General features: G+C 36.2%; 1 protein-coding gene across 1 annotated transcript in view; it reads right to left on the reverse strand.

The window, feature by feature from the left end:
* Positions 1-5,042: 5,042 nt before the first annotated feature.
* LOC105921193 (calcium-binding protein 7) overlaps positions 5,043-13,087 on the reverse strand; it is a 37,598-nt gene continuing 29,553 nt past the window's right edge. The window contains exons 3-5 of the mRNA XM_036144116.1: positions 10,921-11,033; positions 8,858-9,008; positions 5,043-5,230 (exon numbers count right to left, since the gene is read on the reverse strand). Of these exons, the coding sequence (XP_036000009.1) occupies positions 5,100-5,230; positions 8,858-9,008; positions 10,921-11,033 (395 nt within the window). The 3' untranslated portion in view covers positions 5,043-5,099. The remainder of the gene's footprint in view (positions 5,231-8,857; positions 9,009-10,920; positions 11,034-13,087) is intronic.

The raw sequence follows: 13,087 nt of genomic DNA on the forward strand, positions 1-13,087 counted from the left end.
AAATATTACAGCTTTGTTCTTTTAATGTTATTTTCAATCTGCTAAGCTCCACGAGCCATTTGGAGGTCAAATGAGCGTACAGTAACAGTAGATATTGTTTTTGGAAGTACTTTATACTGTTCTATCAATACTGTATATACATTAACTGTTGTATATATTGCTTTCAAGTTTAATGTTGAAAAAAAATACTTAGAAAAGTGTTTCATATGCTTCAATTTGTTATTTTGTAATTGTGTTATTCTTTGTATATATTTTTTTTCCATTTTTGTCTTTAATATACCAGGATTTGCACATAATATTTTTGTCTGTCCGATTACATATTTTTTAAATATTAAATCATCAATTGTTATGATTATTTACTCAGTACTTGAGTAGCCTTCTTACTGAATACTATTTTACTCTTACTTGAGTAATCACTTGGCTGACTACGATTTAATTTGACTTGAGTGAAAATATGTTGAAATAGTGTTGCTCTTACGGGAGTACAACTTCGACCCACCTCTGGGGTTTTCAATGGTGTCCACTAAAAAAAGTGTTTGTTTCTAAGGTAATATTTACTAGTTTTACAGTCTTCAGTGTTAGTATATAGTCACTGTATATATGCTATGCTTACAGTGTGTGTTTGTGTGTGTGTGTGTGTGTGTGTGTGTGTGTGTGTGTGTGTGTAACCTTCCTTTTTTGCATGCAAAAACTAACACCCATGCTTTTATTGAAATAAACATCACAAAGTTATACATTTCTATATATGGAGAACTGACTCATTTGACTTACAGCTTTGTTGTGGCACCTTTACACTTGTTTGTCATCATTTCATAGGAAATCGTGTTAGGTTCCAGAGTTCTTAATGTACTCTTTTATATATAAATTGCCAAACTATGCTACATCGTATTATTATAATGTTATTGCAATGATCACATACTAGGGTAAAACTATCAATATTTGAAAAACAGGTAGCCAAACATTGGATTCACCCCAAGTTAAGGACATTCTTACAAAATAATATAAAGGAAATGTACAGTGAAAAATACAGTCATTATGTCTATAAAAAATTATATTTAAAATACTGAGCTTTTTTAACATGAAGGTGGGACTAGATAGAATTTGAAACACCAGTGCTGTTTTCAAGAGGATACAGGCATGAATAAGAAACTAGTAAAGTTAACATTTAGTCCCTAAAACTAGGCTGAAGCTCAGAGGTGACAGTCATTTGCTGTTGCTGCTCCTAAATTATGGAATAACTTACCATTGAGTATCTGACAGTCCTCTCCTTTTAGAATTTTTAAATCTCTTAAAAACACACTTTTATTTCCTGGCCTTTAATACACTGTCATCTTGTCGTGTATGGTATTTTGAAAAACTCTAGTCGTGAACCTGGTTTTTAGCTTGTTTTAATGTACAGTACTTTGGTCACCCATGTGGGTTTTAAATGTGCTCTAGAAATAAAGCTGACTGATTGATTGATTGATTGATTGATTGATTGATTGATTGATTGATGTAGGGAGTAAAATAAACACAGAATTTGTTGTAACAAGTCAGTTTCTATGAGAACCAATCCATTAAATATCACCAAGAGCAGAACAGGATTTATAAACACCATATTATAAACACAATTTGGACATTTTACTCTCCATAGATCTCCACAGAGTTTAGTCTCAACCTTATATATATATATATATATATATATATATATATATATATATATATATATATATATATATATATATATATATATATATAAAACTGAAGTCTTTATAAAAAGACCTAGATGATGCTTATACTATATTGTTTTAAGTGCACAAAAATCATTATCACCAAAAAATTAATTCTTTGGATTTTTGTTCAACGATAATTTTCTGTTGTTTTCTGCTTAAAGTTACTAAAGCTATGCGGGCTGACTGTTGGTACTGGACACAGAAGATGTACGAGGCAATTTAAGTGGGAAAAATGTCACAGATGAGCCCAAAAGCACTGCTAAGATTTCTCAAAAAATGGGGAAGAAGGCAATCCATAAAGTCAGTGAACCCTAAAAAAAAATCCATTACCTTTTATAGATTTCAATCTGATATGTCAGAGTGTCAATCAATACCGTGAAACTGGTGTAGGGCATAGAGTCACCTCGAGTTCTGCAGCTGAACATTTGACAAATTGAAATTTATTTCACAGATGCCTTACATAGACACAGTTGTTATATGGGTTTATTCATATGAAATACCACCCAACAGACAAAAATAACATCTGAGGTCAATGAACAGACATTAGTGGTTCAATAAACATTTTTGCAACATCCAAGGACATGTATCAAAAGTACAGTACAGTGGAGAGAAGGTTCAGCAGGCTATCAACAAGTTTGGATATGTTTTTTTTTAACTATTATTCTGTGTTAATGGAAAATAAATAGTTGAGTATACTTAGCTCTTTTGTGTAAACGAAACATAAAACAGATTTCTATGTGAGTGTACAATGCCAGAATCCAAAAGAATGAGGCAACAAATTAAATCATTAAAACCTCAATCTCCTTGAAAATGACCTCTTTCTAAAAAAAGATACTGACAGGATTATTTGCTCTCAGTTAATAAGTGTTCTGTCACAATCTTATCAAAAATAAATACATCCATGATAAAGAATTATAAATTCACTCTTTCGGAAAATGGATGAACAATCATGACTGAGTCGCTGTGTCTTGCAGTACACTTTAAAGTGCTAAATAGAGACCAAGATATGTGTTTTAAATTATCCAGGTTTTTCTGAGTATGTTCTCAACAAAGTGGTTGTTGTTTCTTGTTAGAAACCACAAGAAGAAAGAGTTCTGATGTATCAGCTAATGCTTTAACAGTACAGGCAGGATAATAGTCTAATTTTGTCAGTGGAAATGGAGTGGCCCCTAATATAGAACAATTACAAGTATGAAAATAATTTAGATCGTTGTATTGTGGAAACAAAAATGGAGAAAGTTGTGAAAGTCTTTCATTGCATTGTTTGGCCTTTCAAGCCTTTTTGCCATCTATAATTTAAATTATTAAAAAGATCTTTCCTAGCAAAAGGACCATTCAAGAACATTTTTTTGATTAAAACATGACTCTTTTAGAGACTTCATGAAGATGTGGCTTCTGATCAATTTAAAATTCAACATGTCCTTTAGCTTTTGTACTTGCACAATACGGACTAAAAGACATCACCAAAAGGCATGCACATGAATCCAAATCTACGCTAAATCAAATGCATGTGGTGCCATATTTTTATGTTATTGCAATATTTTACACCCAGTTTTGCTGAATTCAAAGTCCTTTCACCTATTCAAAGGTAGATAATTTATCCATTTCTCCTATTGCCAAAACCCTGTTCTTCCAACAGTTTTCAACTACAGGTAGATCCGCTAACAGCTGAAGAGTTGCCTGTTCATAGCAGTACACAACATTTATTTTACGTAGTTATTGCTCTGTAGCAATGCATACAGACAGAAAAAAAATTAACAAATACATTCCTTCATCTTTGAATCTTAGCGACACACCAGATCAGTTAAAATGCATATTTTTAAAACAACTGGCGTATCTTTAAGACATTTGCTGCCCTGTGGTGGAGAACGATGACTGAGCGCCAAGCAAGGCGAAACATCAGTGGCTAAGACGTTTCCAAAGGTTTTTTTCTTTTTTTTTTTTTAAACCAGCCTGTCCAAAAAGCAACCCTTTCTTTTCCGTTCAATTCTTTACTTTCATTGCAGCTGCCCTCGTCTTTTTTCCACACATCTTGCTCACAGTTTTAGCTTACTTATTGAAAATTGCACAGTGATGATGATTCATACATTAAGTAGAACATTTACAAATGCGTCAAGACAACTGTTTAAATCCATGCATTTCATGCATAGATGATAGTACTCATTTGAGGCCTCCAAAGAGGAGTGTGTCAAGAGTTTGCTGCATGTCCGACTCCTTTTTTTTTTTTTTTTGGCCAGTCACCTGTCCGTACAGTCCTGTTGAGATCTGTTCACCCGCTAAACTCTGCTCTGTTGAGTTTAAACCGAAGCCCAGCGGACGGGAAATGAATGAAACCATACACACAATTACTTACCTACCTTTGACTCTTTCCAGGTGGTTCTAACTCTGTACTACTTTATCAACAATGTCGCTCCACCCGGCACCTTGCACTTCAGACCTTGCACGTCTTCACCATTTCCAAACTCTGCAATACATTTTCTCTATCATTGCAACAATTTCTCAAAGATTCTTTTTCTTTTAAGCTAAATGCCACATGGTGCTCTATACCAACATAAAACTGGACAGCTGAGACAATTGTCTCGATGGTGCACACAACTCTGAATGAAACTCTGCTCAATGCAGACCGCTCATGAATAGTCATCGTTTTGTGAAGATTGATATGTATCGTCAGCAGTTGAGTACACACTTCTACCTTTAATGTTTCCTTGGGGAAAGGGTATCTTATTGGTTTGAGCATTGCGCTTGTGTCCTATACTGCAAAAAGGGAACTCAAAGTAAGTAAAATATTCTTGAAATTAGTGTATTTTACATTGGTTTGAGCAGGTAAATAAGACTATTTGCCAATGGAATAAGATTTTGCACTTAAAATAAGAACACTTCATCTTCATCATCTTATTTCAGTTGCAGTTTATCTAATTATCTTATTTTAGGGGTAAAAATACTAATTAATTAGCTGCTCAAATCAAGGAAATATACGCAAATTTCAAGAAAATTGTACTTACTTTTAGTTCCCTTTTTGCAGTGTAAGTGTTCGGGGTTCAACTCCCACAGACTGCCACTCTGGGTTCCTAGCGCTCCCCAGGCACTGCACAGGTGCAGCCCACTGCTCCCCAAGGAGATAGGTTATATGCAGAGAATAAATTTCATTGAAATGTATGTTGCAATGACAATAAAGATGATTTTTGTTGTGTCAAGGATCATTTTCTCTGTTACTGAGACAAATCCAAGCATCGACTGTCCTTGGTGGATGTTGTTGCTCTGCACTCATCTGTTGCCATGTTTTGAAGATCTGTGATTGTCCACATTATTTTTCAAACAGTCTCTTTAGTCTTTTTTTTGTATGGTAGCCGTTAGGTGGAGATCAAGGCCCCTAGAGTTCCACTGGTTTTACTTCATGCCACTTCGCAGCACTTGATTGGCTGCAATGAGCATGACGCTGATGATGAAAGCAATGGCAAAGGCGCATATCAGGCTCTTGCGCACACAGGTTTGCTTGACTTGCTGCGTCGGGCTGGAGGCTACAGAAAAAAAAAAAAAAAACAGAAGAAAAGGCAAGGCAAGACAAGGCAAATTTATTTGTATAGCACGTTTCAGAACAAAGACAATACAAAGTGATTTACATGATTAAATAAAATAAAACTGAATAAAAGCAAGTTGGAATAAATGTAGAAACAAAATAAAAAATGAGAAAATTGAAACTAAAAGCAAATACTAAAAACAGTTGGACTACAAAGTTGAACTAATGATGTTTCAGTGAAACAGTTTAACTAGAACAGTCGAGAACAGTCCTAAACAAATGGGTTTTTAACCTCGGTTTAATAGAAAAGAAGGGAAGAGGACAGACAGAAGAAAAACTTGGAGATCCAGTGAATCCTGTGTTATTTAATGCTTGAATGACATCTGATAGTTATGTCAATATGAACAAGCTAATTGAAAACTTACAATTATCTGAACACTGTATGAGAGGATAGACACTGCCAAGAAGATTTGTTTTCACACCTGCAGCATCATTTCGTTTAGACTGAAATGCTGACCAAAGTTTTGGGCCAATGAGCAAATGTAATATGAACTATTTGGCACTTTGGGGGACTCTTCAAGAATATCGTTGGATATCCCTGAAGATCAGCTGTCTGTAGGGATCTGAAGGCTTAAAATCACTCTTTTTTCGCCACTTTATCTGGCAAATAAAGTATTTTTTTCAATAAAGATCTGCACACAGATAGATTAAGCAGGGCTTCCTGCAATAAATTCCCCATTAAGAGGAAAATTACTCCTCTGAGATTCTGCACACTCATTGGATTGTACTTAATTTGTAGGGAAGGGAAGTGATTCACTTTGTTTTGTTTTGCTCCAGCTGTTTCCTATGCACCTGCCTCTACTTCTGTTTCCGTCAGGGTTTTCAGATGTTTCTACTGAGCCCCACAGGACGGGGCTCACCGTGCAGTCGGAATATGCAAGCGAAGCTGTAGCACTCACTAGGTAGTTGTTAAAGAGGAGGACTACTAAATGTGACATAAGAAACTACGCTAAGGGATTCTCAAATTGAGATTGTGAGACATATAGACCAGTGATATTCTGAAGCTCTTTGCGACATACTCAGGTGGAAACAGTTCAGAGGGATTTTTACAAATAGAAAAAGCTCTTCTCAAGGATTTTTTTTTTAAAACAAAAAAGTACAAAAAGTATTTCAACAACAAATTTCTTCTGTGGAGACCTGCAACAGCCAATCCCCAGCTTGGAATTTCTTTCTTTTATAGCATATGAAAATTCTGTTGATGCCCACTGGATATGTGATGCATATTAAATGTCTCTGGGTATAATTTTTTTTTTTAAATTCTCAATATTTTTACTTTAATTGTTGAACAATTTTGATTTTTTTTATCGACATTTTGACATTATTCTTATAATCTAATTTTGACTTATTTCTCAGTATTTTAACTTATGTAATTGAAAAGAATAAAACACCCACCACGGTTTCTTTCCTCCAAGTGAACCTAATACTCCTTCATAATATTCAGCTCAATATATCAACTCCTCTCATCGAAGCTGAGGTTTTGGACTAATTGGGTGGTGGGGAAGGAATATTCCGGTTACATTGGGCTCACTGCATGGAGGGCGCCTCAAAAACATTTTTGTTTCTTTTTTAAATTTGTGATTACTTAATCTGACAATGAAATTCACCCCAGGTTTATATATTTCTTGAGAGAGTAAAATTTGCATCAACATTAATGATGGATGTTCTCCGAGGCACACACACCCCTCCGTTTAAAAAGCTGAAAAATCTGATTGCCAGTATCCTGGTGTGTGAGTTTGAGATCTTTCCTGAAGCAGAGATTCGCTGCTGGAGGGCCATGGCTGCCTGCTGCATTCTGAGCAGCTGTCTACAACCTTCTCATCTGATGCTGAGGATTCAGGGAGCTGTTGAACTACCAGACTTCACCTGATAAAAAGCCTTTCTTGACTAAAGGCTGGCCCCCACGCCAATCCCACATCTCTGCAGCAATAAACCTTCTCTAGGATGTGGAGAATCCATCCATGGTCGTGCCCTGCTGCCACCACCTCCCCCCGTTCTCCAATACGGTGTTCGATCTCCCTCAGGATCCACAGTCCTAATCTACTCTGTTTTATGAAAATAAATCCTTGCAGCAACGCCTCCCTCCACAATCCACCAGGATCTCCTTCCCCACAACTCCCTCTGCCTACTCCAAAACTGTAAGCCATACAAATACCTTCTTGGTGCTTTGACTCCTTCCTTTTCCAATCTACCACTCAGTCTAACGTCTCCTCACGCCCTGCAGACTCCCTTGAACCACGAACACAGAAGCCTACCTAATTGTAGAAATGTCTCGCTTCACGTTATAACCTTTTGTTTGGATACATTCTGCGTCCTGAGTTGATTGTATATGTGGGTCAGGAAACTCTCCAGACACATGACACCAGTCACTTTACATGCTTTACCTTCTCAGTAACCTGACATCCACAGGTGACGGAGGCAGGAAAAGGTCATGCTTTCCCCAATAAATGGAAATTAGCTTACCAAAAAAACGAAAAGCAAGGGAAGGCAAATCGTTTTTAACTCATCGTTTTTTGAAATGGGAGGTGAGCAGCACAATTGAACACACTGTCAGGGCTGAAATCAGCAGCACCTATGATAGATTAGAGTCAGGATGTTAGCTCTCTGCTATAACGGCATCTATTGATTACTATTAGGAATTTATTTACATGAAAGCTATTACCTTCAGTCGTTTCACAATAAAATTTCATAGAGCTCAGGGTAAAAACAGTTCAGCTTCATTTTAATATTTTAGAGCTTTTTGTCTGGAAAAACAGAAAGATTTTTAAAACTGATGTGTTGATACTAAATGATCTACGAAGCTTGTACAGAGGAATGGTATTGGTTAATTTAAAAGAGGAGGTGAATAGTCTAAGACCAGAACAAATGATAAATAAGGCTAATTCTAATTTCTATGTGACCCATCAATCAGTGGGCATTCACTAGAATTTAAAGAGGAATAAAGCCTGGATTTTTTTTGCATTTATTATGCTGTCTGCTAGGTATTTTCCTCATATAGAGGTTCAGCTAAGATCAGATTTATTCTTTGTCTAATACTGCTGGAAAAACAAGCCTGAGAGATATTGATCGAGTATGTATAATAGTCCTCCAAAAAGTTTAGACCTAGGGCCAAAAATGTCATGGTTAACTGCTGCTTATCAGTAGCTAGAAACGGTGACTCAAGCTTTTCTTTCAACACCCCAAGACAAGTGAGGAAAAATAAATGATGCTGGCACCTAACCTGTTCAAAATTACAGTTCTGAATTCATAAATGATTTTTGTAAAATATTTCCATGTTTTCTAAGCCATGAATTGGATGTAGCACAACCAACTCTTCTTGCAGCACTAAAAGTGATTATTACGGATAGATGCATGCAGCATAGATGTGTTTGACTTTTTTTTTTACCTTCGAAAATGTTACTTTGCACATCAAAGTATATGTAAAAAATATTTATGGATGGAAATTTAAAATATGTTTTTATAAATCTTAATATTGATATTGTTACCACACCAAACTGCAAAACAAAAGAGGAGTAAAATACAAAACAGAGAAAAGAGGATTTTCTTTTTTACATAGAGGTTTACTACTTACTGTCTATATCCAACTGGCAGTCCTCTGGATTCTCTATGTGGTTCTCCTCGGTCATAATGATATTCTCAATGTCTTTCATGGAAAGGTGATCACAGAAGGTATCATACAAAAGCCTCTTCAGCTCTTCAACTGTCAATTTCTGCATGTCACACTGGAGATACACACACAAAAACATATTGTGTACACTGGATATCAAACTTAGTTAGCATGCACAAAGGCATATACTAATAAATGCATGCATAAAATAAAACCCCACACAGAGGATGTCAAAAGTGCAGTTGTGTTTTTAATACAAAATAATTTGGTAACTTAGTTTTACCATATTATATTTCTAATGTCATATTTTGTTTATTTCAATTTAAAAAATCCCTGCTAGGAATAATAAATATTGTGGTTGAGATGAAGCTTATAAGTATGTATTACTGCTCTTTTTTAAGTCATACTTTTAAGTTCTTTTCACATTTAAATCATTCAGTTGTCTATATAAAGTGGAACTACAATGCTTTGGTCTTAATTCATTGTTATTGTTGCCCAATAAACTTCCCCTTTTACCCCTGTTCCAAGGTGCGTATAAGATCATCTTGTTTTGGTGTGGTCTCTTTGAATGGATCAACACAGTTGCTCAAAAGAGGAGTCAATCAAAGGAGGAGGGCCTAGACAACCATTTGAAACAAGCTTTTAAAATAGATGTCTGCAGTAGAGAACTGTCTGGCTGAGTGCTTATCTGTAGTAACTCTACAGTACAGCATAGTTGCCAAATGACCTGAAATCCATATAAGCTATATATACAGGGAAAACATGCAAACTCTAGGTGGAACAAAAAACAGTTGGAATGTGAGCTAAAACCCCTTTTTAGTTTGCCACACATGACTAAATATATTCATCCAATGTCTCAAGAAACCAAGCATTCTTATCCGGAGATTACATAGTCAGACAATTCAATGCCATTACAAAACAAGCTGTGTAATCCCCACATAACTCAGTAAACAACATGTCATAGAAATATATATATTTTTTTACGCTAGTCCTTAATTGACAGTCACATGAATGGCATTTCACAGAAAGTTTCTTTATAAAAATTCGGAAAAAGGCTGCACTACAATTGGATAAAACATGTTTACACCACTTAGTGCTTTAAGCACACGTCATAGAACAAAGATTTTCAACAACCTCTGAAAGAAAACAAGTCCTGTTTCATCATTGATGACATGCTCTTACAAAAGAAGGATTCCTGGACGTTCATATTTACAGCTTACAGTATCTAAGAAGACCTCACCTCCCTCTAAGAGGATTTGGTGTCAAACAGAGTATCTCTGTTAAAAAAAATGTTTTATAAAATTGTTTTATTGATACTGAATAAGGAAAATAAGTACCTAATTATTGAAATGTAACAAATAATGTCTAACAATTAACTACTAGTGTATATTAACATACAAAAAAATTGCATCGAAATTACAACCGAGCATCTGCAGCAGTTTGGACAGTGCTTGTATGATATTTATTTTCAGCTCAGCCTGAGGCAAGTTCAACGGTGTGACCAGAGGCTCCAGGTGAAAACTATACAACATTTGATGGAAAATACTAAATCTGTTACATAACGTTACGTTAGGCTGTTTGGTCCTTTCGGTTCTCCCTTCTCTTCTCTCAAAGCAGAAGTTTATTTTCATGCATGGGCTGCACCAGAAATTCACAAAACCCCCTGTTATTCACTCTAAGTTTAAAGCTCAATGTGTGACTGATCCTTCTGTGTTCTCACCACACACCTACAAGAGGAGCAGCTTTTATCACCAGGCTCATTTCCATTCCACTGCCAACCTGAGGAGATGATTACCTAACAAGGTGTCTTTAAATAATGTAACATTACTTTGCTATAATGATTCAAGTAATAACACTGTCTTGACAATATAGTCATCTCCTTAATGACCCAGAAGAACATGACAATTAGAGCGAGTCTAACATTTCTGTGTCTAAATGATTCTTTGCTGGGAACTGTCCAACACCTGAGACTCTTCAGTCTACCTCTCAGACTGTTAAGATGAAAATAATGTCTGAATAATAAGCACCTTCCAAAAAACGGAGTCAAAGTCAGTGCCGTTGAACTTGTCGGGCATGCCGGCCGCTGTCAGCTTTGGACCCAAAAGCGTAACAAACTCCTCAAAGTCCACCTGGCCATCGCCTGCAAAAAAAAGAAGAAAGGTAGCTGTGAATAATTGCCCATCGGTTTATGCTCTACTGCTGGGGTAATTGTGGGTGATAAGAGAACGACGTTTCGGTGCTTTTTTTTTCAATGAAAGATACATTCAATTATAACTAGTATTCCTTAACCAGTCAGTCTCGAGATCTTTCAAAAAGCAAGCTGAATGATGTTTTTTTTTTTCCTCTCCATTAAGCAATCTTTAATAATAAATTAAATAAGCCTGCCAATTATAGGTATATATGTATATTTATCTGGATTATTATTTTTTTAAATCAATACTAAAATAAACACTTTAAATAAATTATTATAAGAAAATTAACAGTGGATAAAAGCTTCAATTCTAGTTTATCCAATATTAATTCCTTAATGGTGTAATGAATCTTTCTAAACACAAACAAAGATAATTGAAATATTTAATGTTCAAACTCTAATTATATGCTATAAACCAACACTAAAAGGGAGAAGTGTAATGACTAGGAAGTCAGATGCTCATAATATCCTTAAACCTATTAAAGATCAAACATTTATCAAAGATCTTTTGGCCTCTCTGAAGTCTAGACAAATGGCTTTTATGGACTACTTCTCAGTTCTGACACTTTTTTTGACAGGGAAAAGAAAGTGGGAAATGACCAGCGTTTGAAACTAGTTTTTATCGCTTTCTCGCACCAGAACACTGGGCCAGAGGTTGTTGTTTACTTATCTTGTCTTTTTGTTCAGGCTGTCCCCCACATCTGTTTCTCTCATCTGCAGGGGATAGCCTGTGTTTCTGGTCCAAAGGAGTGACCATTCTGTCACGGGCAGGTGGTACTGGTCTTTTCTGCCACTAGATTTTGGATGTCTTTGTGGTTCCTCACTCAGAATTCAGACCCAAGTGATGCATTAAGTGAAAGTGACGCTAGCTATGCTTATATGCTTACATGCACAAAAATATATATCCAGATTAAAAAACACAAAAATAATCGGTATGTACGGTTTATATGGGCACACAATCAATTAACCCAAACATGATGTGTGTTTATGTCCACTTGGCTTTTTTCAGAATAGAACCACTATGACATGTTCAGTCATCAAATTTCCCTAAAGAAAACAAAGACGTATAAGTACTGTACTTATTCAGTCTACCCCTCTGTCTATTTTTTTGCAGAGCAACAAAAAATAGTAAACAAAGCAGTACGACTTCATTCATCTTCTGAGTGCCCAGGCTCAGACTTGCACCAGGTTGTAATTACGGTTGAATTGTTGCTAATTAAATAACTGTTTTTAGCTCTTTTAATGCCTCCATCCGACTACATCTAATTATAGTTCCTGCTTCTAACACCTGTAGCTTCAACTTTCATGGGGTCAACAGTAAGAACTCTACAGCGAGCAGGAAACGAGCTTTGGACTACTGTGTCAATTTCATGTTTTAATCATTACGTTATTGAAACGCACATGGATGATTCTGGTCTAATCCAGGCATACAACCTTATGAAAATGAACTACAAAGTGCACGCTCTCTTATTTCCCTGAGGTGGGCTGTGCTTGTACGTCATGTCACGCAAAGGATTGTGGGACTCCTTATAGCTCCTTAGCACTGGCAAGGGACATTGCGAGGTTCCTATGAGAGGAAACACACAGGCTCCTTTTCCTACCTCCTTCCTTACTGACTGCACTATTCAGACAGCACTTATCATGGTGACTGCTGACGCACTTTCGCTTTGGCTAAAGAGTCCTTACCCTATAGGGGTTTTTGGATGGAGTCGATGTTTCGAATAAAAAAGGTTGTATTGGGAGCGCAGCCAGTTTTGCTCCCCGACATATTTCTGCCACTCAATGCAGAAATATGTCACATTGTCGTGGGGCGCACATGTGCACTCAGCTCAGCTTGCTGCATTCAGAATAACTTGATCCTGACAAGTGTTTACATGCATGCTGATTGGCATAAACCACCCGTCTCATTCAGTTTACAATTTCATTCCGATTGAGTTCAATCTGATCACAATTACTTTTGTCATTGTAAAAGTAGCTACTGAGAATCGGTCTCAGGTGTGTAA

This window comes from Fundulus heteroclitus, chromosome 12 (genome assembly GCF_011125445.2).
Source record: "Fundulus heteroclitus isolate FHET01 chromosome 12, MU-UCD_Fhet_4.1, whole genome shotgun sequence".
In the NCBI taxonomy this organism is placed as follows: Eukaryota; Metazoa; Chordata; class Actinopteri; order Cyprinodontiformes; family Fundulidae; genus Fundulus; species Fundulus heteroclitus.